Here is a 24,945-nt window from a genome sequence, read left to right on the forward strand (position 1 = left end):
CCAGCCAGCCTCAGGACAGCTACAGCAACACCCATCACAGCACAAGACACACAACACTGCCTCACCCGCTGGGACACACACAACACACAAACACAACACACACTGAACAGCACTGCCTCACCCACTGGGACACACACAACACACTGGACAACACTGCCTCACCCACTGGTACACACACAAACACAACACACACTGGACAACACTGCCTCACCTACTGGGACACACACAACACACAACACACTGGACAACACTGCCTCACCCACTGGGACACACACAAACACAACACACACTGGACAACACTGCTTCACCCACTGGGACACACACAAACACAACACACTGGACAACACTGCCTCACCCACTGGGACACACACAACACACAGGACAACACTGCCTCACCCACTAGGACACATATACACAACACTGCCTTACCCACTGGGACACACACACAACACACTGGACAGGCTCAGTGACCACAGCCTGGACATAGAAACTGGACACAGGCAGACCTGACTGTCCAGAGAGGACAGGCTCAATGACCACAATCATGACACAGACACTGGACATGGACAGATATGACTGTCCAGAGAGGACAAGGTCAGTTACTACAATCTGGCAAGATCCACTGGACTGTGGGAGTAAACCGGAGCACCCAGAGGAAACCCTCGAGCTCAAGAGGAGAACATGCAGACTCCACACAGACAGCACCCCGGGTCCACAATTGAACTCAGGACCCCAGAACTGCGAGGTAGCAATGCTAACGACTGTGTCACCCCAAAATTCACATAATCTGTCCAATAATTATTTTTTTTAACGGGCTGTTTCCTTGAAGGATCCCCAGTAAGGACGTATCTCAAAGCGCCCGGCAGGTGTGAGCGATACAGCAAGCGCTCTGCCATTAACTGCAATTAAACGGTTCTCATCTCCACCAGCAAAAGACCCGACAACCCGAGAGACCAGTCGCGGAAATCCTCTTCGATTCATATAGCGCCTTTTCGGGGGACGTGACGTCATGAAACGTGACGATGGGGCCAACAAAAAGTGATCAATTCAAAATTAAAGTCAGGAGAGTTTTAAGACGGGGGCTCAGAAGGGTTTACTGAGGGACTGGAAGAGTCTTCTACTTTCTCGGCAGAGCCGACCCGCCTGTGTTCGGATTTTGATATGAAACACTGCGACAAGATGTTTTTTAAAAAAAACAATTCACAGAGAAGCTGGGTGTTATTTTTTTTTGTCGTGGCCGTCCCCTGTAGTGAACCCACCGCTCGTTCCTGTTATTGTGAGTCTTGAACACGAACAGGAGTGACCCCTGAGGGCGTCGCCAACGCCACAGAAACAGCCCGCGTAAAAGCAACGACCGTCGTCGTTCTTCACAAAAAACAACCCAAAACAAAACAAAACAAAACAAAACAAAACAGAGAGAACGCAGTCCTCGGAAACGTTACGAAACCCGACAACTAAAAATACGCGGCTGGGAGACGTGTCTGTGTGTCTGTGTGTGTGTGTGTGTTTTTCCTCTTAAATTCCTGAAAGCCGCAGGTTTATGATTATTCCCGAACAGCGAGGGAGGAGAAGGATTCGGGGACGGAAACTTCTGGATAACACACGCCGGGACGGCCGGGCGGGAGTCTGGGCTGGGCTGGGCTGGGCTGGACTGGACCGGACTGGGCAGGACTGGGCAGGACTGGACTGGGACGGCCGGACCCGGTCGCCATGAAGCTCGTGAGGCTGCGGGGCCACACGCTGCTGCTGCTGCTGCAGCTCCTCGCGCTCCCGCCGGGCGCAGGTGGGCAGCCCGCGCCCCTCGAAGGTAAGACCGCGGCGCGCGGGTGTTGGGGGGCTGAGACCGGGTGGGGGGGGGCAGAGGAGCCCCGGGGCTCTGCCGTCCAGATGTGAGGAGCCGACAGCGCACAGCAGTGACTTGACTTCAGCCGGCTGGGGAGGACACTGTTAGAGGTGGTGCAGAATGAGCACTGTGCGTCTCCCAGGTGGGGGCTGCTGGTGCAGAATGAACACTGTGCGTCTCCCAGTGTGGGGGCTGCTGGTGCAGAATGAACACTGTGCGTCTCCCAGGTGGGGGCTGCTGGTGCAGAATGAGCACTGTGCGTCTCCCAGGTGGGGGCTGCTGGTGCAGAATGAGCACTGTGTGTCTCCCAGGTGGGGGCTGCTGGTGCAAAATGAGCACCGTGCGTCTCCCAGGTGGGGGCTGCTGGTGCAGAATGACCACTGTGTGTCTCCCAGGTGGGGGCTGCTGGTGCAGAATGATCACTGTGCGTCTCCCAGGTGGGGGCTGTGCTTCAAAGTGGGATACAACCCACCCCACCCCCCGTCCCTCATTTAGGAAAGGAATTCAGGAGTGAACAGCTCAATATAAATCCTAATTATCGTTGTTATTGCTGCTCTCTTGTTATTATTATCCCGGTAAAACAGGGACAGCGCGATACTGTTGACGAAATATCAGCGACGTATGTTTGCCCGTGGTCCACCTGTAGGGTCGTGCACTTTTTTTTTTTTAAACGTGTTGTTCTTAGACGTGTCTGATATTTATGCCGCTGCCGGCTCCCACGCCTATAACCCCGAAGGTGATCTGAGGTTGGCGTGAGGCTGCAGCCGGGAAGGGGGCTGAGAAACCGGGCGTGTCCGGTCCACACCTGCCGCCACCGGACAGCGGGGGCCGCGCAGGCCCACAGTAACGGCGACGTTACTGGTCAATTCAAGATAACCCCCCCCCCCCCACGCTCAGTCCCGTCTTCTCCAGTCCTCCCGTCTCCAGGTGTGGAGAAACGGCTCGGGAAGAGCCTCAAACCTGCTGAGGGGGTGAGGAGGGGAAGTGAAGCGACGCGTTGCCGGGGTTGAGAAACCTGTTCGGGCCGCTCGGTCCCGGTCGGTCTCGCTCGGGAAGAGCCGACGCCGACGACGAGGCGGGGCTGCCCGAAGCGCCCTGCTTCACGGGGGACCCCCCCGGGCGCGTCTGTCTCCCGATACAGGTGGTTTTCCCAGCCGCAGGGACAGAGGCGAAGCCACCCAGCGGCACAGGCGGGGTGACGCCTGCCCGTTCCTAAGCGGGAGTTTAGCCCGACCGTTCATACTCGCCTTGTTGACGCACAACAAAAGCGAATACGCCTGAAAAAAACACCCCCACTAACCACGGACTTCGAGGGAACCAAAAGCTTTATTTTTCAATCGAACGAACGGGTACGCTTAGAATTGAACGGAGACGGATTTGCTTCTTTTTAAAACGTTTTTCCTCAGAGAAGTCGCTCAGGCAGGACGGGGCGACTCTGCCAGATGTCGGTGGAGTGGGGGGGGGTATTCTCCCGTCGGTGACGTCGGCGGTCCGGATCCTCCCTCCGGGAAAGCGACGCCGCCACCCCGCTTGTGGGCCGCGAGCGAGCATTCAGAACCGGGCGAGACGCGACACCCAACGTCGCTCGGACCGCACTCCTCGGTCTCTTGACTGCGAGTTTGAGGAACCTGAACCGGGCCCGTATAAACGCCCGGGGGCCGCCAGCCGGCTAATGGCGCTGATATTCGGGTCCGCGGTGGAGAAGAAGTCAAGTCGTTTCCCGACCTAGTGCTTATTTTCGTGACCTCAGGTCTCAGCAGGGGCAGGTGGGGCGCTGTGGAGGGGGAACTGGAGGAAGACGCAGTGAAATAAACCGAACTTAGAAGAATCTTTCAATTAGAATCTGGGTCTCGGCGGGCGCTGTGGTCCCGTTTTTTTTAATCATGGCGAATTGGAATAAATATCCTTTAAACAGCCAGTAAACCTGCACAGATTCACGGCAGAAGAGGGCATCTGTTTACACCGAACATCGGTTATATCACAGCTGACTACAGTTGTAAGAAAGTGGAATAGTTGTGCTGTGGGGGGGCACAATTTCTATTATAATGGTCTTCGTAAAAAAGATCTTGGAATATGCACTGTACGAGCAGGTTCCGAGCCACTGTGACCGAGGTGTGTGTGTGCCTATTTAATTCACTTCTTCACAAAACAAAAGAAATGCTGTGAAGCAGTGGACTTTTGCACGCTTTCCTGTGTGCCAGCACAGAAACACGTCTGCGCCGATCGAATGGCCTGAAATGTTGTGGTCCGGGGGTCAGCGAGATATCCGCCAGTCTCTCAGGAAAGGCGCGTCCCCTGTTCTCTGTGGACGCCCGTTTCCGCCAGGGAGTAAAGAAAAACGCACTATGGTATCTCAGAATTCCGACTTAGTCACTCAGAATTGCGACTTAGTATCTCAGAATTGTAACTCAGAATTCCGACTTAGTATCTCAGAATTGCAACTTAGTAACTCAGAATTCCGACTTACTCAGAATTGCGACTTAGTATCTCAGAATTCCGACTTTATATCTCACATTTGCGACTTCGAAATAGCCCACGTTTCATGGTCTGTCCTCTTGTTATTGTAACGGATTCGGGGTCAAGGGCTGTCAAGGGATAGACAGTCTTTACGCCAAGAGTTGTGGGGGTGGGCAACAAGTTACTCAGCCCTGCGGTTGGAGTTAATTGTTTGGGATCCTTCAAAGAGTGAAGGGTTCCAGTCGGCTGCTAGCATCCAGATGGGCAGCATGGGCTGAGTAGCCTCCTCTCCTCTTCTTTGTGACCTGTCTTGTGTCCCTACGTCTTTCACAGCCGATGAGGAACAGCCCCTAGATATGCCCCCCAAAAAAACAGCGGCATTTAGGTTTGGGACAAGCTGAAGACGGCACACGGATCAACTCTCTTTCTTTGCAGAAGACCTGCTGAACACCGCGACGCTGTCGAGCCTGCAGTGGAAGCAGCACCCAGAGAAAGCCGTGAGTTCTGGTTCTGACCCAAAGTCTGCGTTCGGCGGGGGGGGTAACGGTCCAGCTCGGTTTGAAGGGCTCCCGAGACCACCAGCAGTCTGAGATTGGATTATCCGGACCTGGATTCAGAAGTAGGTCAGATCGGTCCGGTGAAGCTCCTTCCCCCTGCGTCTCCATCTTAAAGACCTGCTGGGGGTTGTTGCTCTCCGAGAGCGAGGGTTTGAAGGGTCATCGGTCCTGGTCTTCCCCTGACCCGCTGGACCGCGTCGTCCAGCTCCAGAGTTGCTGAGGCTGATCAGCTGCTTCAGGAGTCAGTTCTAAATCATCAGCATTTGAGTGGTGCTTAGAAAGTTCTCCAGGTGTGCCAAGTTCAGCAGCTGTATTCTCCTGAACTCTGCTACTAGGTGATGGTATCTGCCGGGCGGCACTACTGCCTCACAGCGCTGGGGTCCTGGGTTCAATTCAGCTGAGGACACGGGGTGCTGTCTGTGTGGAGTTTGCATGTGTTCGCATGGATTTCCCCCTGTGTTTTCGGGTTTGCTCCCACAGTCCAAAGACATGCTGGCTTCTGGGAAAGTTGGCCCTGGTGTGAGAGTGTGTGTGTCTGGGCGTGCCCTGTGATGGACTGGCGTCCCGTCCCCAGGGTGTACCCTGCCTCGCGCCCGTTGCTTGCTGGGATAGGCTCCAGCTCCCCCCCCCCCCCGAGACCCCGTACTGGAAAAAGCTGCTACACGATTGGATGGATGGATGGGTGGATAATATCTGCCTGGGGGAAAGCACCCCCTCCGAATCCCCACAGCCGGGTGGGCAGATAGGCCGTCATCTTGAAGCGCAAAACCCTGTTGGCTCTCGTTTCAGTGGCGAGAGGCTGCGCTTCACCCGGGCAGAAACGCCTCCCTCCCTATTTACCAAGCCTGCGCCAAAAAGCTCGCGGGCGTCGCCAAATCCCTGTGGACCGGCTGGGTCGCCCGTGACGGTGCCCGTCACCTGCTCCTGGACCTGGTCTTCACCCAGGAGCCGGACAGCCACAACGACTCCGGCCCGCTGGAGGTCTACGTCCTGGAGGGCGACGGGCCCTCACGGGGCGTCCCGAATCGCCGCCAGGCGCGCGGTCCCGTCGCGGTCCCCGCCGCCAGGTTCAGCCAACCTCACTGGGGCCCGTCCCGGATCGTGGAGGCCCTCAACTACGTCACGGGGATGGACCTCGGCCCGCTGACCCGGGAGGGTTTCCACCTGGGCCTTTCCTACTCCGGCCCCTGCCTCCTCCTCTGCTCGGTCAGGCTGTACTTCAGGAAATGCCCAGGCTTCACGCGGGACCGGGCCGAGTTCGGGAGGGTGGCGGGGGGGTCCGGCCCGGCCCGGGGGACCTGCGTGGCAAACGCCCTCGAGGTGGCCCCGCCCCAGCGGGAGTGCCGGGAGGACGGGAGGTGGGGGCCCCTGCAGGGCCGCTGCGTCTGTGGCCCCGGGTACGAAGAACGGGGCCCCGCCTGCGAGGGTAAGGGGGCAAGGGAAGCAGGCCGCAAAGCCGTCCTACTCCACACACCCAACGCTTGGCCGTGCGTTTTCTGAAAACAGGAAGCGAGTCTGAATCAGGGGGCCGAGTGTCCTAACAAAACCAAATGTTCCGCAAATTGTTTTTTTTTTTGTTGTTGCTATTTTTAATAGAACGTTCCCCGTTTATCCCCCTGATTTGATTGGGCTTCGAAGGGGGTGAACGACCTCCTTTACGCTATGATATTGTTCCAGCTGTGATGGCGCCACTATTGGGGTGTGTGGGAAGAGACAGATCAGATCAGGTCACTTTATCGGCCCTATACAATTTCTTGCATTAGGAATGTGTCTTTTCGCAGACCCCAGCTTGCTCTCCAGGAGACACACAGACAGGGAGAGAAGCTGGGGGGTCAGAGCACATTTATACGGCGCCCCTGGAGCAGCTGGGGTGAAGGGCCTCGCTTAGGGGCCCAACGGAGTGGGATCTGGGTTGCGGAGAAGGTTGCCGGTTCGAATCCCGTGGCCGGCCGGCGGCAGAGCCCCCCCCCCCCCTCCCAAAAAAAAAACGCCAAGCCTGTTGCTTGCTGGGATAGGCTTTGGAAAATGGATGGACGGTTGGGGTGAAGGGGGAGGGATATCCCTTCCAGAAGTCCCTGGTGGCAACGTGACTCTCTGCCTCTCCCCGTCGCAGCCTGCAGGATCGGGCACCACAAGCCGGCCAGCGACGACAGCGGGGGGTGCCGCCCCTGCCCCCCCAATAGCCAGGCGGACCAGGAGGGCGCCGAGGGGTGCCGGTGCGCGGAGGGGTACCGGCGGCTGGACAGCGACCCCCCGAGCATGGGGTGCACAAGTACGTATCCCCGCCGTGACCGGATCGATCCCGCAGTGTGGGGGTGGGGGGGGGGGGTAAATTTACCCCCACCGAAGAGGTGGGGGGAGCTCTTACCCTGCTGATAATGAGTTCAAGGAGGATCTGAGGCTGGGAGGTTGCCGGTTCAAATCCCACAGCCGACAGAGGAATCCTACTCCGTTGGGGCCCCTGAGCGAGGCCCTTCACCCCAGCTGCTTCAGGGGCGCCGTATAAATGTGCTCCGACCCCCAGCTTCTCTCCCTGTCTGTGTGTCTCCTGGAGAGCAAGCTGGGGTCTGCGATAAAAGACACGTTCCTCATGCAAGAAATTGGATATGGCCGATAAAGTGATCCGATCTATCTTCAATTAGGACATCTCCTTCAGCTAGAGCACGGTCCCGGTAGGTTTTCCTTCCAAGCTCAGCTCTTAACCATCTCAATGAACCAATTACCAGCTTAACTGGGGGCGGGATCAGACCTCCTCCCCTCTCTTCCGTGCCAGCGTGGGCGGCTTGTTCCACGCTCCCACCACCCTTTGTGTAGAGGAGCGCGACGAGCGTGCTGTCGACCACCGAGGGCTGGGTCTCGATCCGGAGTGAGCTGTGAGCCGAATCGGCACCAGCACTGCTCCTGGCAAGCATTACAGGCCCCCGTCGAATCACTGGTTTCTAAAGGATCTACTGATCAGCTGCAGACACTTTCTTAAATGATGTAACTTACAGGCACAGAGATCTCGCGCCTGGAAGGGCAGGAGCTGCCTTCTTAAAGAAAACTGCTCTGTAACTTAGAGATAGAGATCACTTTATCAGCCCTATACAATTTCTTGCATTAGGAATGTGTCTTCTCGCAGACCCCAGCTTGCTCTCCAGGAGACACACAGACAGGGAGAGATGCTGGGGGTCAGAACGCAGGGTCTGCCATTTATACGGCGCCCCTGGAGCAGCTGGGGTGAAGGGCCTCGCTCAGGGGCCCAACAGAGTAGGATTCCTCTGCCAGCTGTGGGATTTGAACCGGCAACCTCCCAGCCACAGGCGCAGATCCTCAGCCACAGAGCCACCCCTCCCCAACTTGTAACTTGTAAGTGTTTCCCCGTCTGCAGGAAGAGGCGATTTGGGGGGTACAGGGCTGGGGCTCCTTCACGACCAGGGGTGGGGACCCCACCTTTAGCAGATCTGATGGCGGCGTCAGTGTCCCCGAAAACAATGGCGAACCTCTCTCGACAGGACCACCGTCGCCCCCCCGGAACCTGACCACCCACGGGCTGAGCCCCTCCTCCCTCACGCTCTCCTGGGACCCCCCCGCGGACATGGGGGGGCGGACCGACCTGACCTACGGGGTGGGGTGCCAGCGGCGGGACGGGGGGTCCGGCGGGGGTTTCGAGGCCTGCGGGGACGCTGTCCGGTTCGAACCGGGCGCGGGGGGCCTGACCGCGCCGCTGGTCAACGTCACCGGCCTGCGGCCGTGGCTGGACTACCGGTTCACCGTCCAGGCGTCGAACGCCGTGTCCAGCGGCCTGCCCTCCGCGGCCTCCACCGCCTCCGTCGCCATCCACAGATGTGAGGGCGGGTTTCTATTCGCTATTACTAATTGCTTTTTAATTACACAGGGGTGTCACTCCAGGAGGCACCTGCCTTTTATCTTGTGGGGGTAAACTGCCTGTTCTCTGACCATTGAGGTCAGAGGTCACCTGCCCTGGTCCTGTGGGTCCGCAGTCTAGTTATTCTTACAGGTCACCCTGAATCAGGGGTCCCTCAGCCCTGCTCCTGGGGAGCCCCAGTCTAGTTATTCTTACAGGTCACCCTGAATCAGGGGGTCTCCAGCTCTAGTCCTGGGGAGCCCCAGTCCAGTCAATCTTACAAGTCACCCTGAATCAGGGGTCCCCCAGCCCTGCTCCTGGGGAGCCCCAGTCTAGTTATTCTTACAGGTCACCCTGAATCAGGGGGTCTCCAGCTCTAGTCCTGGGGAGCCCCAGTCCAGTCAGTCTTACAGGTCACCCTGAATCAGGGTCTCTAGTCCAGTCAGTCTTACAGGTCACCCTGAATCAGGGGGTCTCCAGCTCTGGTTCTGGGGAGCCCCAGTCCATTCAGTCTTACAGGTCACCCTGAATCAGGGGTCCCCCAGCCCTGCTCCTGGGGAGCCCCACTCCAGTCAGTCTTACAGGTCACCCTGAATCAGGGGGTCTCCAGCTCTAGTCCTGGGGAGCCCCAGTCCAGTTACTCTTATAGGTCACCCTGAATCAGGGGTCTGTAGCTCTGGTCCTGGGGAGCCCCAGTCCGGTCACTCTTACAGGTCACCCTGAATCAGGAGTCTCTAGTCCAGTAAGTCTTACAGGTCCCCTGTTTCTAAAAATGGACTGTACCTGCACAATATTGATTAATCAAAGAAACGATTAACCACAGAGCCTGGAGGTGACTCAGATTTCGGTCCCTCGCAATCTCTAAATTGCTTAATTGACTTGCTTTCTTGAAAGCACCAAGGATATTGGCTTTGACAACATGGCTGGGCAGCTTGTTCCACACTCCTGCCACCCTCCGTGTAAAGAAAGGCCTCCTGCCCTGATTGGCGGATCTCGTCCTGCCGTTCCCTGAAAGAAGCCAGGGCAGGGGCTTCTACAACATGGCTGGGCAGCTTGTTCCCCACTCCCGCCATCCTTTGTGTACAGAAGGGAGAAGAGGCCGTGACATGTCTGTGTCTCCGCACAGGGGAACGCAAGTCTAAACCCTCCACCTCCCCCGTCCCGGAGTCTCAGAAGCAGAACAGCCCCCTGTTCCTGCTCATCGTCACTGGCCTGGCCAGCATCCTGACGGTGCTCGTCCTCACCAGTGTGTGTTTCGCTGTGCGTAAGAAATACTGCAAGCTGGAGTAAGTATGCGCCTTTCATGGGTGGGTCTGACACGGCGGAACGGCCACAGTCATTTTCTAACAGCTGTATCCAAAACAGGGTCGCGGGCACAAGGTGGGGTACGCCCTGGATAGGACGCCAGTCCATCACAGGGCAGACACGCACATACACACACTCACACCAGGGCCAGTCTTCCCAGAAGCCACCAGCATGTCTCTGGAGTGTGGAAGGAAACCTGGAGCACCTGGAGGAGACCCACGCAAACACGAGGAGAACATGCAAACTCCACCCAGACAGCACCCCTGTGAGGCAGCAATGCGAACCGCTGCCCCACAGAACATCGTATCTTCATTTAATACTGATTGTGACGATATGGAATGACCAGTTACCCATACCAAATGAAAAAACACAGAAATACCCAAGGATAAAAGTACATGTTGGGTGTATATATACAGATGTATCGCCAAAAAATGTTGTAGTTCGATAGATAAAGCATTTAAGTGACCATCTTTCAAGCAGCATGTGTTGATGACATTTTCCAGTTTATTGCAGTTTATTCAACAGCGAAGTCGTCTGGGCGGGGCCAGTCGGTGCTCCAATCACAGGCAAGGGATATGGCCACGCCCCCCCCTCTGAGGTCATAACAGCCGCTTTTCTGTCCAGTCAGGAGCAGGAGGTGGAGCTGCTGCCCATCCAATCGGCCGTGACGTACCGCAGGCAGGAGGAGGTCAGGCCAGCCCCCCAGCAGGAGGTCAACCGTGAGTCAAACTGGTCACAAAAATCACAAAAATCACAACGCACTGCAGGAAGGGCTCGTACTCCACCGGTTTTGTGTGCAGCTACAATATCACACAATCGCACTAAAAAGAGGGCTCAGAGCTCTGATGATCCCGGATGCGCTGCTTGTGACACCTCCCGCCTCTCTCCCTCCCCTGAGCAGCGCCGCGCGTGGGGCTGAGCGAGAGGCTGGCCGCCAGTCTGAGGGACGTGCTCGTGGACTGCTCCCGGCTGACCCTCGGCAAGGACCTCGGCGCAGGTCAGTGTGGGTCTGAAAGGCCAGCCGCGCTTCGCTGCTCATATAGGCGGCTGGAGGCTCCTCCCAGTCAGCTGATGGGAGCGACCGGCCAATGAGAGCAAGGCGTGCGGTAGCAGAGCTGAGTAACTCCGCCTCCCGGCCGGACCAGGTGTCACAGGGGTGTTGGGCTCTGCGCTCGGCTGCTAACAGATCTGTGTGTGTCCCATGTGCAGGGGAGTTTGGCACCGTCTACAAGGGGGTCTTCAGTCCCAGGGAGGGGCCTGACCTTATCGTGGCAGTGAAGACGATGAAAGGTGGGTGTCGGGGGAGAAACACATGCATTTCTCTCCCGATCTTTTTTTTTTTTTTTTTTTTAGGGAAGACCCTAACCTTTGCAAACCCTGCATAACCCCTGACCCCTGACCCCTAACCCCCTAACCCTGACCCAGCAGGGGACTCCAAAGCATGTCCCACTTGTCCGATCCGGTCAGCGCCAGCCCCAGCCGGGCGTTGCTGGTTTTTCTCCCAGAGGGGTGACCCTGTGATCCCAGAAGGGGCGCGGAGGTCACCGCGGAGGTCACGGCAGTAGGTGCACTTGACGCCTCTTGCTCAGGAGCTCAGCCCCCTGGGGAGTGCGTGACGCCGCCCCGCCTCTGTTTTGCAGTGGGGATATACAGCCAGGAGGACCTGGAGGCTTTCCTGAGGGAGGCGGAGATCATGCTCAACTTCGACCACGAGAACGTGGCCAGGCTGCTGGGTGAGGAGCCGGCCGGGGATCTGATCGGCCTGACCTCTCTCTCGCTCGCCGGCCTGCCTGCCTGCCTGCTGGGATTGGGAGCAGGGGGGTCAGTGGGATTGGGATTAGGGGGGTCAGTGGGATTGGGAGCGGAGGGGGGTCAGTGGGATTGGGAGCAGGGGGGTGGGTGTGTGGGATTAGGAGCAGGGGGGGGTCTGTGGGATTGGGAGCAGGGGGGTCAGAGGGATTAGGAGCAGGGGGATCAGTGGGATTGGGAGCAGGGGGGTGGGTGTGTAGGATTGGGATTAGGGGGGTCAGTAGGATTGGGAGTAGGGGGGTCAGTGGGATTGGGAGCTGGAGGGGGGCAGTGGGATTGGGAGCAGGGGCAGTCAGTGGGATTGGGAGCAGGGGGGTCAATGGGATTGGGAGCAGGGGGGTGGGTGTGTGGGATTGGGAGCAGGGGGGTCAGTGGGATTGGGAGCAGGGGGGTCAGTGGGATTAGGAGCAGGGGGGTCAGTGGGATTGGGAGCAGGGGCAGTCAGTGGGATTGGGAGCAGGGGGGTCAGAGGGATTAGGAGCAGGGGGGTCAGTGGGATTGGGAGCAGGGGCAGTCAGTGGGATTGGGAGCAGGGGGGTCAGTGGGATTAGGAGCAGGGGGGTGGGTGTGTAGGATTGGGAGCAGGGGGGTCAGTGGGATTGGGAGCAGGGGGGTCAGTGGGATTGGGAGCTGGGGGGGGGCAGTGGGATTGGGAGAAGGTGAGTGGGTGAGTGGGAATGAGAGGGGGTGAGTGGGTGGGTCACTGGGATTAGGAGCAGGGGGTGGGTGATCAAAACAGGATGAGCAGCGATCACATGGCCTTACAGTGATCCCTGTGCCTTACAGGCAGTTCCCAACTAGTCCATAGACCTGTCCTTCCATAATCCTGTCAATAATACTGAGGCATTAATACATACAGCACCACTGTTTCCCGTAGTAGAGTTTATAGAAGTATCGCTGGGAGCCTTAATTATAGATCTTTTATCAGAGGCCAGAAAGTTCCAGTTTTGCTTTTAAACTGAGATCTTAATTATGAACGTTAGAGGTAAATGAGTGAAGCTAGGGGTTCAGGGGTGATACTGTACGGTCTACCTGCAGTGTGGCGTTTTGACCACTAGGGGTCGCCCTGCAGTCCAACAGCGAGAGCCCTACCCCAGTTCCACTGGTCATCCTACCCTTCATGAAGCACGGCGACCTGCGGCGATTCCTCATTGCCACGCGCTACGGAGACATCCCCATGGTGAGTGCGCCCGAGACAGGACCCCAGGAGGGGCTGTCTCCAAAGGTGCCTGACTGTTAACCCAGAACAGGCCCCAGACCCAGCACAGAGTGAGGTTAATTCACCTGGCCTCTCGGGTGAAAGAAATCAACACGTCATGAGTTTTAACTCTCTAATAAACGGACCTTACTGATAAAGTGCTGCTTGACAACTCTGCAGGATATAATAACAAATTAAACATGAAAGGGGTCTTAAGTGCTTTTTTGTTAAGGTGCTACTTTGCAGTTTCTCATACTCATGAGAATGTACTTGTGCCCTGTGCTGATTAACACTACAAACTAATTGGCTGGTCAGACGAGCTCGTTGGTGGAGGATATTCCTAACGAGAGTCTAAATCTAAGTATTCAAAGTAGAAATGCTCAGTTTCTGTGTGAAATCATTTCTGTTTTTGGAAACGTTGAGCCTTAATTACAGTCTGTAGATATTATAGATTGTATAGATTATGTATGTTCTGCTCTGGAGTCAGTACTCGGAGGAGAACACTGACAGGCTGAAGGAACTGAGTCTCTTTAGTCTGAAAGGAGTGTCCCACACTGACAGGCTGAAGGAACTGAGTCTCTTTAGTCTGAAGGGAGCGTCCCACGCTGACAGGCTGGAGGAACTGAGTCTCTTTAGTCTGAAAGGAGTGTCCCACACTGACAGGCTGAAGAAACTGAGTCTCTTTAGTCTGAAGGGAGTGTCCCACACTGATGGGCTGAAGGAACTGAGTCTCTTTAGTCTGAAGGGAGCGTCCCACGCTGACAGGCTGGAGGAACTGAGTCTCTTTAGTCTGAAGGGAGCGTCCCACACTGACAGGCTGGAGGAAGTGAGTCTCTTTAGTCTGAAGGGAGCGTCCCACACTGACAGGCTGGAGGCACTGAGTCTCTTTAGCCTGAAGGGAGTGTTCCACACTGACAGGCTGAAGGAACTGAGTCTCTTTAGTCTAAAGGGAGTGTCCCACACTGACAGGCTGAAGGAACTGAGTCTCTTTAGTCTGAAGGGAGTGTCCCACACTGACAGGCTGAAGAAACTGAGTCTCTTTAGTCTGAAGGGAGCGTCCCACGCTGACAGGCTGAAGGAACTGAGTCTCTTTAGTCTGAAGGGAGTGTCCCACACTGACAGGCTGAGGGAACTGAGTCTCTTTAGTCTGAAGGGAGTGTCCCACACTGACAGGCTGAAGAAACTGAGATTCTTTAGTCTGAAGGGAGTGTCCTACACTGACAGGCTGAAGGAACTGAGTCTCTTTAATCTGAAGGGAGTGTCCCACACTGACAGACTGGAGGAACTGAGTCTCTTTAGTCTGAAGGGAGTGTCCCACACTGACAGACTGGAGGAACTGAGTCTCTTTAGTCTGAAGGGAGTGTCCCACACTGACAGGCTGAGGGAACTGTCTCTTTAGTCTAAAGGGAGTGTCCCACACTGACAGGCTGAGGGAACTGAGTCTCTTTAGTCTGAAGGGAGTGTCCCACACTGACAGGCTGAGGGAACTGAGTCTCTTTAGTCTGAAGGGAGCGTCCCACACTAATACCACTTTACACAAAGGGTGGTGGGAGGGGGGAACAAGCTGCCCAGCCCTGTGGTTGAAGCCGATACCCTGGCATCTCTCAAGACCCAGCTGGATGAGATCCTCCAGTCAGGACAGGGCATAACACTTTACACAGAGGGTGGTGGGAGGGGGGAACAAGCTGCCCAGCCATGTGATTGAAGCTGATACCCTGGCATCTCTCAAGACACAGCTGGATGAGATCCTCCAGTCAGTACAGTCTTTAGCAGGGTTAAAAGCTAAATACAAACCTGAGAGCCAGTGGTCTACCTGCACCAGGGCCACACACCCTCCCATAACGCCACCTTGTTTTTTTCCAGTTTGTTCCCTACCAGAGTCTCCTGCGCTTCATGATTGACATCTCCTCCGGTATGGAGTATCTCAGCTCCAAGGGCTTCCTGCACCGAGATCTGGCTGCCCGCAATTGCATGTGCGTCCAGCAGGTGGCGCCATTCAGTAACTAAAATGATCCCTGAGACTGTACTGCAAATGTCGGCAAAATTGTTGTGCTTTGGCAACCCTGTAATTCATTGGTCATGCTAATAAAGTGGTTGAGTTGAACTGAACTGATCTGAGAGGGCGGGAGGCAGTGTGGGCTAGTGGTGAGAGCTGAGGCACTGGGAGAGAGAGAGAGGGAGGCAGTGTGGGCTAGTGGTGAGAGCTGAGGCACTGGGAGAGAGAGAGAGAGGGAGGCAGTGTGGGCTAGTGGTGAGAGCTGAGGCACTGGGAGAGAGAGAGAGGGAGGCAGTGTGGGCTAGTGGTGAGAGCTGAGGCACTGGGAGAGAGAGAGAGGGAGGCAGTGTGGGCTAGTGGTGAGAGCTGAGTCACTGGGAGAGAGAGAGAGGGAGGCAGTGTGGGCTAGTGGTGAGAGCTGAGGCACTGGGAGAGAGAGAGAGAGGGAGGCAGTGTGGGCTAGTGGTGAGAGCTGAGGCACTGGGAGAGAGAGAGAGGGAGGCAGTGTGGGCTAGTGGTGAGAGCTGAGGCACTGGGAGAGAGAGAGAGGGAGGCAGTGTGGGCTAGTGGTGAGAGCTGAGTCACTGGGAGAGAGAGAGAGGGAGGCAGTGTGGGCTAGTGGTGAGAGCTGAGGCACTGGGAGAGAGAGAGAGGGAGGCAGTGTGGGCTAGTGGTGAGAGCTGAGGCACTGGGAGAGAGAGAGAGAGGGAGGCAGTGTGGGCTAGTGGTGAGAGCTGAGGCACTGGGAGAGAGAGAGAGGGAGGCAGTGTGGGCTAGTGGTGAGAGCTGAGGCACTGGGAGAGAGAGAGAGGGAGGCAGTGTGGGCTAGTGGTGAGAGCTGAGTCACTGGGAGAGAGAGAGAGGGAGGCAGTGTGGGCTAGTGGTGAGAGCTGAGGCACTGGGAGAGAGAGAGAGAGGGAGGCAGTGTGGGCTAGTGGTGAGAGCTGAGGCACTGGGAGAGAGAGAGAGGGGGAGGCAGTGTGGGCTAGTGGTGAGAGCTGAGGCACTGGGAGAGAGAGAGAGAGGCAGTGTGGGCTAGTGGTGAGAGCTGAGGCACTGGGAGAGAGAGAGAGGGGGAGGCAGTGTGGGCTAGTGGTGAGAGCTGAGGCACTGGGAGAGAGAGAGAGGGAGGCAGTGTGGGCTAGTGGTGAGAGGTGAGGCACTGGGAGAGAGAGAGAGGGAGGCAGTGTGGGCTAGTGGTGAGAGGTGAGGCACTGGGAGAGAGAGAGAGGGAGGCAGTGTGGGCTAGTGGTGAGAGCTGAGGCACTGGGAGAGAGAGAGAGAGGGAGGCAGTGTGGGCTAGTGGTGAGAGCTGAGGCACTGGGAGAGAGAGAGAGGGGGAGGCAGTGTGGGCTAGTGGTGAGAGCTGAGGCACTGGGAGAGAGAGAGAGAGGCAGTGTGGGCTAGTGGTGAGAGCTGAGGCACTGGGAGAGAGAGGGGGAGGCAGTGTGGGCTAGTGGTGAGAGCTGAGTCACTGGGAGAGAGAGAGAGGGAGGCAGTGTGGGCTAGTGGTGAGAGCTGAGGCACTGGGAGAGAGAGAGAGGGAGGCAGTGTGGGCTAGTGGTGAGAGCTGAGGCACTGGGAGAGAGAGAGAGAGGGAGGCAGTGTGGGCTAGTGGTGAGAGCTGAGGCACTGGGAGAGAGAGAGAGGGGGAGGCAGTGTGGGCTAGTGGTGAGAGCTGAGGCACTGGGAGAGAGAGAGAGAGGCAGTGTGGGCTAGTGGTGAGAGCTGAGGCACTGGGAGAGAGAGAGAGGGAGGCAGTGTGGGCTAGTGGTGAGAGCTGAGGCACTGGGAGAGAGAGAGAGAGGGAGGCAGTGTGGGCTAGTGGTGAGAGCTGAGGCACTGGGAGAGAGAGAGAGGGGGAGGCAGTGTGGGCTAGTGGTGAGAGCTGAGGCACTGGGAGAGAGAGAGAGAGGCAGTGTGGGCTAGTGGTGAGAGCTGAGGCACTGGGAGAGAGAGAGAGGGGGAGGCAGTGTGGGCTAGTGGTGAGAGCTGAGGCACTGGGAGAGAGAGAGAGGGAGGCAGTGTGGGCTAGTGGTGAGAGCTGAGTCACTGGGAGAGAGAGAGGGAGGCAGTGTGGGCTAGTGGTGAGAGCTGAGGCACTGGGAGAGAGAGAGGGGGAGGCAGTGTGGGCTAGTGGTGAGAGCTGAGGCACTGGGAGAGAGAGAGAGGGAGGCAGTGTGGGCTAGTGGTGAGAGGTGAGGCACTGGGAGAGAGAGAGAGGGAGGCAGTGTGGGCTAGTGGTGAGAGGTGAGGCACTGGGAGAGAGAGAGAGGGGGAGGCAGTGTGGGCTAGTGGTGAGAGCTGAGGCACTGGGAGAGAGAGAGGGAGGCAGTGTGGGCTAGTGGTGAGAGCTGAGGCACTGGGAGAGAGAGAGAGGGAGGCAGTGTGGGCTAGTGGTGAGAGCTGAGTCACTGGGAGAGAGAGAGGGAGGCAGTGTGGGCTAGTGGTGAGAGCTGAGGCACTGGGAGAGAGAGAGGGGGAGGCAGTGTGGGCTAGTGGTGAGAGCTGAGGCACTGGGAGAGAGAGAGAGGGAGGCAGTGTGGGCTAGTGGTGAGAGCTGAGGCACTGGGAGAGAGAGAGAGGGAGGCAGTGTGGGCTAGTGGTGAGAGCTGAGGCACTGGGAGAGAGAGAGGGAGGCAGTGTGGGCTAGTGGTGAGAGCTGAGGCACTGTGAGAGAGAGAGAGGGAGGCAGTGTGGGCTAGTGGTGAGAGCTGAGGCACTGGGAGAGAGAGAGGGAGGCAGTGTGGGCTAGTGGTGAGAGCTGAGGCACTGGGAGAGAGAGAGAGGGAGGCAGTGTGGGCTAGTGGTGAGAGCTGAGGAACTGGGAGAGAGAGAGAGGGAGGCAGTGTGGGCTCGTGGTGAGAGCTGAGGCACTGGGAGAGAGAGAGAGGGAGGCAGTGTGGGCTCGTGGTGAGAGCTGAGGCACTGGGAGAGAGAGAGGGAGGTGGTGTGGGCTAGTGGTGAGAGCTGAGACACTGGGAGAGAGAGAGAGGGAGAGAGGGAGGCAGTGTGGGCTCGTGGTGAGAGCTGAGGCACTGGGAGAGAGAGAGAGAGGGGGAGGCGGTGTGGGCTAGTGGTTAGAGCTGAGACAGTGGGAGAGAGAGAGAGGGGGAGGTAGTGTGGGCTCGTGGTGAGAGCTGAGGCACTGGGAGAGAGAGAGAGGGAGGCAGTGTGGGCTAGTGGTGAGAGCTGAGGCACTGGGAGAGAGAGAGAGGGAGGCAGTGTGGGCTAGTGGTGAGAGCTGAGTCACTGGGAGAGAGAGAGAGGGAGGCAGTGTGGGCTAGTGGTGAGAGCTGAGGCACTGGGAGAGAGAGAGAGAGGGAGGCAGTGTGGGCTAGTGGTGAGAGCTGAGGCACTGGGAGAGAGAGAGAGGGGGAGGCAGTGTGGGCTAGTGGTGAGAGCTGAGGCACTGGGAGAGAGAGAGAGAGGCAGTGTGGGCTAGTGGTGAGAGCTGAGGCACTGGGAGAGAGAGAGAGGGGGAGGCAGTGTGGGCTAGTGGTGAGAGCTGAGGCACTGGGAGAGAGAGAGAGGGAGGCAGTGTGGGCTAGTGGTGAGAGGTGAGGCACTGGGAGAGAGAGAGAGGGAGGCAGTGTGGGCTAGTGGTGAGAGGTGAGGCACTGGGAGAGAGAGAGAGGGAGGCAGTGTGGGCTAGTGGTGAGAGCTGAGGCACTGGGAGAGAGAGAGAGAGGGAGGCAGTGTGGGCTAGTGGTGAGAGCTGAGGCACTGGGAGAGAGAGAGAGGGGGAGGCAGTGTGGGCTAGTGGTGAGAGCTGAGGCACTGGGAGAGAGAGAGAGAGGCAGTGTGGGCTAGTGGTGAGAGCTGAGGCACTGGGAGAGAGAGGGGGAGGCAGTGTGGGCTAGTGGTGAGAGCTGAGGCACTGGGAGAGAGAGAGAGGGAGGCAGTGTGGGCTAGTGGTGAGAGCTGAGGCACTGGGAGAGAGAGAGAGGGAGGCAGTGTGGGCTAGTGGTGAGAGCTGAGGCACTGGGAGAGAGAGAGAGAGGGAGGCAGTGTGGGCTAGTGGTGAGAGCTGAGGCACTGGGAGAGAGAGAGAGGGGGAGGCAGTGTGGGCTAGTGGTGAGAGCTGAGGCACTGGGAGAGAGAGAGAGAGGCAGTGTGGGCTAGTGGTGAGAGCTGAGGCACTGGGAGAGAGAGAGAGGGGGAGGCAGTGTGGGCTAGTGGTGAGAGCTGAGGCACTGGGAGAGAGAGAGAGGGAGGCAGTGTGGGCTAGTGGTGAGAGGTGAGGCACTGGGAGAGAGAGAGAGGGAGGCAGTGTGGGCTAGTGGTGAGAGGTGAGGCACTGGGAGAGAGAGAGAGGGAGGCAGTGTGGGCTAGTGGTGAGAGCTGAGGCACTGGGAGAGAGAGAGAGAGGGAGGCAGTGTGGGCTAGTGGTGAGAGCTGAGGCACTGGGAGAGAGAGAGAGGGGGAGGCAGTGTGGGCTAGTGGTGAGAGCTGAGGCACTGGGAGAGAGAGAGAGAGGCAGTGTGGGCTAGTGGTGAGAGCTGAGGCACTGGGAGAGAGAGAGAGGGGGAGGCAGTGTGGGCTAGTGGTGAGAGCTGAGGCACTGGGAGAGAGAGAGGGAGGCAGTGTGGGCTAGTGGTGAGAGCTGAGGCACTGGGAGAGAGAGAGAGGGAGGCAGTGTGGGCTAGTGGTGAGAGCTGAGGCACTGTGAGAGAGAGAGAGGGAGGCAGTGTGGGCTAGTGGTGAGAGCTGAGGCACTGGGAGAGAGAGAGGGAGGCAGTGTGGGCTAGTGGTGAGAGCTGAGGCACTGGGAGAGAGAGAGAGGGAGGCAGTGTGGGCTAGTGGTGAGAGCTGAGTCACTGGGAGAGAGAGAGAGGGAGGCAGTGTGGGCTAGTGGTGAGAGCTGAGGCACTGGGAGAGAGAGAGGGGGAGGCAGTGTGGGCTAGTGGTGAGAGCTGAGGCACTGGGAGAGAGAGAGTGGTGAGAGCTGAGGCACTGGGAGAGAGAGAGAGGGAGGCAGTGTGGGCTAGTGGTGAGAGCTGAGGAACTGGGAGAGAGAGAGAGGGAGGCAGTGTGGGCTCGTGGTGAGAGCTGAGGCACTGGGAGAGAGAGAGAGGGAGGCAGTGTGGGCTCGTGGTGAGAGCTGAGGCACTGGGAGAGAGAGAGGGAGGTGGTGTGGGCTAGTGGTGAGAGCTGAGACACTGGGAGAGAGAGAGAGGGAGAGAGGGAGGCAGTGTGGGCTCGTGGTGAGAGCTGAGGCACTGGGAGAGAGAGAGAGAGGGGGAGGCGGTGTGGGCTAGTGGTTAGAGCTGAGACAGTGGGAGAGAGAGAGAGGGGGAGGTAGTGTGGGCTCGTGGTGAGAGCTGAGGCACTGGGAGAGAGAGAGAGAGGGGGAGGCAGTGTGGGCTAGTGGTGAGAGCTGAGGCACTGGGAGAGAGAGAGAGAGGGGGAGGCAGTGTGGGCTCGTGGTGAGAGCTGAGGCACTGGGAGAGAGAGAGAGGGGGAGGCAGTGTGGGCTAGTGGTGAGAGCTGAGGCACTGGGAGAGAGAGAGAGAGGGGGAGGCGGTGTGGGCTAGTGGTGAGAGCTGAGGCACTAGGAGAGAGAGAGAGAGGGAGGCGGTGTGGGCTAGTGGTTAGAGCTGAGGCACTGGGAGAGAGAGAGAGGGGGAGGCAGTGTGGGCTAGTGGTGAGAGCTGAGGCACTGGGAGAGAGAGAGAGAGGGGGAGGCGGTGTGGGCTAGTGGTGAGAGCTGAGGCACTGGGAGAGAGAGAGAGAGGGGGAGGCGGTGTGGGCTAGTGGCTAGAGCCGACAGCCATGATCGTATTCCGTCTCCTCTCCCCGGAGCAGGCTAGGCGACGACCTGCGCGTGTGCGTGGCGGACTTCGGCCTGTCCAAGAAAGTCTACAGCTGTAACTACTACCGCCAGACGGCGGCCATTCGCATGCCCGTGAAGTGGATGGCGGTCGAGAGCCTGGCGGAGTCCGTGTACACCACCAAGAGCGACGTGGTGGGTGTCGCACCCCGGGGCGTCTGTGGACCAGGACGGGCGACACTCCCAGCTCTGGGGAGCAGGGTTCGAGCCCATTACTTTGGCACCTGTCTGTGCGGAGCTAGGCTCTCCAGTGTCTTCCAGGCCTCCCATAAACGTGGGTTAACTCTAAATGGCTACCCCACAACATCCTGAGAGGTATTTTCCCCGGGGGGGGGGGGGGATACTTGTGAGTGGGGTGTCACTGTCTCCCCCCACAAGCAGCTCGGGCTCATGGGGGCCACACAGAAAGATCAGATGAACACCTCCGTAGTGCTTCCTGTGGATCTGGCTCTACTACTGACTAGAATGACTAGCTTTCTGAGAGCAGATACACAGATTGTTGTAACAATCAGGCGTCTTAAAAATATGAATGCACAGCAGTGTGACCAAGACTGCAGAATGGGTAGAACTACAGTTAGTAGCATTTAGTCCGAAATGTTAACTTCTCAGCCCCCCTGCGCTGTGGGGATCGTGTCCGACGGGAATTCTTAGTTGACTGGGACTAGAAACCGAGTCCCAACCCACTTCTGTGTTGTAGTGGTCCTTTGGGGTGACCATGTGGGAGATCGTGTCACGAGGGCGAACCCCGTATCCCGGCGTCCATAATCATGAGATCCCAGACCTCCTGGAGTCCGGGATCAGACTGAAAGAGCCGGCGGATTGCGACCGCAAGCTGTGAGTATCGATGATCTGATCGGTAACACCCCGTCTCTGGGCACACACTCTGCGCATCTGATCAGTAATACCCTCTCTCTCTCTCTCTCACACACTGTGGATATGATGCAGACAGCCTGGTCAGTACCTGGAGGGGAGACTCCTGGGAAAGCTGAGGCTGCTGCTGGAAGAGGTGTTAGTGGGGCCAGCAGGGGGCGCTCACCCTGCGGTCTGTGTGGGTCCTGATGCCCCAGTATAGTGACGGGGGACACTAGACTGTAAACAGGCGCCGTCCTTCAGATGAGACGTAAAACCGAGGTCCTGACTCTCTGGGGTCATTAACAATCCCAGGGCGTCTCTTGAGAAGAGTAGGGGTGTTACCCCAGTGTCCTGGCCAAATTTCCCCCCTGGCCTTTACCCATCATGGCCTCCTAATAACCCCCCTCTCTGAACTGGCTTCATCACTCTGCTCTCCTCCCCACTGAGAGCTGGGGTGTGGGGAGCGGACTGGCGCCTCATCCAGGTGGGGGTACACACTGCTGGGGGTGGGGGGGATCCCCAGGACCTGTACAGAGCTCTGAGTGGAGGGTCCAGAAGTGTAAAGATTAGTATTATTATTATCCTCATCATCATCTCTGATGCTGAGGCTGTGGTGAGGGGTTATGAAGCCGGCATTGAGCTGCTCTTCCCGCTGGGATCCAGTGTTTCCCGATGGGAATGGGATCCAGTGGGGGGGGATGTTTGGGACAGGGAAGGGGGCGAGGTGCCGTCTCCCCCCGGTGTCCCAGCGAGAGGGGGCCAGCCAGGCCGTGGTCTGACAGCGTCCCTCTCCCCCTCCCCCCCCGTTCCAGGTACGAGGTGATGCTCAGCTGCTGGCACAGAGACCCGGCGCAGAGGCCCGGGTTCGCCGAGCTGGGGGGGCGTCTCCGCGGGCTGCTGTCCGCCCTGCCCCCCCTGCCGGCCAAGGAGGAGGCCCACTACATCAACCAGGGGCTGGAGGCGGCGGCGGCAGGGTGGGGGGCCGAGGTGGAGGCCGCCAGGGACGGTGCAGGCCCCGAGTCCGATGGAGGAGGAGGAGGAGGAGGAGGGGGCAACCTCTACCTGCCCACTCCCCTGGCGCTGGCCCAGAAGGACGACGAAGGCTACGAGCTCTGCGCCAAGGCGGAAGTCGCTATTTCCCTCCCTTGAAGGGGGCGGGAGATGGATGGTGGGGGGGGCTACCGACCTCCAGCCTCCCCCACAACCCTTTGGAAGCATCCAGGAGACCTCGAGCCGAAAACCCCTCTGAGCCTCTCATGGCCCTGATCCTATCGAAACCGCCCCCCCCCCCCCCCCCGTGTAAAACTCTGAGCCCCTCTCACCCGGCCGAAACGGCTCGGCCAGAGTGCAGGGCCTGGGGCAAATAACCGAGTGATACCCCTTGAAGACCAGTCAATGCCAGCAGCCATATCGCCCTGCAGCTCCCCGCCGGCAGCCCCACTGGAGACTCAGCAGGTGTGAGCCTGGCCAGTACCTGGAGGGGGAGACTCCTGGGAAAGCTGAGGCTGCTGCTGGAAGAGGTGTTAGTGGGGCCAGCAGGGGGCGCTCACCCTGCGGTCTGTGTGGGTCCTGATGCCCCAGTATAGTGACGGGGGACACTAGACTGTAAACAGGCGCCGTCCTTCGGATGAGACGTCAAACCGAGGTCCTGACTCTCTGCGGTCATTAAAAATCCCAGGGCGTCTCTCGAGAAGAGTAGGGGTGTTACCCCGGTGTCCTGGCCAAATGTACCCCCTGGCCTTTACCCCTCATGGCCTCCTAATAACCCCCCTCTCTGAACTGGCTCCATCACTCTGCTCTCCTCCCCACTGAGAGCTGGGGTGTGGGGAGCGGACTGGCGCCTCATCCAGGTGGGGCTGCACCCTGCTGGGGGTGGAAGGGATCCCCATGACCTGTAAAGCGCTTTGAGTGGAGTGTCCAGAAAGGCGCTATATAAGTGTAAGCAATTATTATTCTTATTAATATTGCGCCACAGAAACTGAACGTTTTCCAACCGGGTGGTCGCGATGCCTGTGCTCCGATGTGCCGCTTGTCCATCCCGCGACGTACAGCTTGTTTCTCAGCTGCAACCGAAGCCTGCTGAGACTTCCCAGCTTGGAAAATGACCGGAACGTGATCCGTTCCTTCCTGGCTTCCTGACGCCGGGGCTCGACGAGAGCTGCCGGCAGCCTGTCTCTGCTTCACTGTCAAATCCCTTCGTTTCCCAGGAGGAGCCACCCGGCTGTGGTGCCCCTTGGGAATGCTGTTGTGAGCTTTTGGCTCCTTATACTGTACAGCATCGTTGTGCTTATTTGCCTCTTTTTTTTAATGTTTAAAACCGAATGCAATAAATTCTCCTCTTCAAAACCAATACTGTGTGGCAGAGCTGTTCAGCAGACCTCAGCCAGGGATCCTTAATAAAGAGCCAGCACAAATACTGTACATAGACTGTCTCTTCAATTGATGACAGGACCACTTTAAGAGCACAGCTCCCCCTAGTGGCTGTGTCCCGGCCCTGCAAAACAAACACTGACACTTGTTGTCTGTACGCTGGAAGATGGATAGATACTTTATTGATCCCCTGAGGGAGATTGCAGTGCAACAGCAGCTTAACACAGACAACACAGCCACAGTGTCACGAATGATACAATAATACTAATACAACACAGATGATACAATCAGTGCAGCGAGAAGTTACTCCCAGTCCAGAACACGCAAGGAACAAACCAGAACAGTCCACAAAAAAAGTCGTATTGCACAATCTGAATATAAATATAAATGGATTGCACGGATCCCTGGCATATAAAAAAGGTTGTAAACGGGAAAAGAAAAAAAAAAGAACAGATGTATCAGTTTACTAGTTTAGATCTGAGTCCTTGCAGCTGTAGGGAAACAGTTCTGCTAGACTGTAGCATCTGGACGAAGGCACTGCAGTCTGTCACAGCATGAGCTCAGGTGTCCCCCGACTTGTTATATAGATCCTGAGCTGTGTTGTCCTGGTCAGAGGAGTGACGTCAACAGCAGCTCAACAGCAGCTTGTGTGTTTGTGCTTTTACACACAACAGATCTAGTGCATCCACAATGTGAAGGCAAGTATTCGCACCCTATATCGAGAATACAGCTATTCATTTATTGATTAAGTATAGAGAATCCATCCATTTTCTCACCATTTTTTCCAGTTCTGGGAGCTGGAGCCTATCCCAGCAGGCAATGGGCGCAAGGCAGGGTACACCCTGGGCAGGACACCAGTCCATCACAGGACACACACA

At 57.5% G+C, this 24,945-nt stretch overlaps 1 protein-coding gene across 1 annotated transcript; it reads left to right on the forward strand.

Annotated features, from left to right (window-relative positions):
- Window positions 1-1,304: 1,304 nt before the first annotated feature.
- LOC148815969 (tyrosine-protein kinase receptor TYRO3) lies at window positions 1,305-24,047 on the forward strand. The gene is made up of 15 exons (XM_088904807.1): window positions 1,305-1,807; window positions 4,736-4,797; window positions 5,647-6,283; window positions 6,971-7,129; window positions 8,352-8,684; window positions 9,831-9,990; window positions 10,634-10,728; window positions 10,911-11,006; window positions 11,219-11,299; window positions 11,650-11,742; window positions 12,877-12,998; window positions 14,880-14,989; window positions 20,821-20,980; window positions 21,543-21,679; window positions 22,510-24,047. The coding sequence occupies exons 1-15, from the start codon at window positions 1,711-1,713 to the stop codon at window positions 22,844-22,846; spliced, it is 2,679 nt and encodes an 892-aa protein (XP_088760933.1). The 5' UTR covers window positions 1,305-1,710; the 3' UTR covers window positions 22,847-24,047.
- The last annotated feature ends 898 nt before the right edge of the window (window positions 24,048-24,945 follow it).

The sequence above is a fragment of the Atractosteus spatula genome, chromosome 24, assembly GCF_055471065.1.
Source record: "Atractosteus spatula isolate fAtrSpa1 chromosome 24, fAtrSpa1.hap1, whole genome shotgun sequence".
NCBI lineage: Eukaryota > Metazoa > Chordata > Actinopteri > Semionotiformes > Lepisosteidae > Atractosteus > Atractosteus spatula.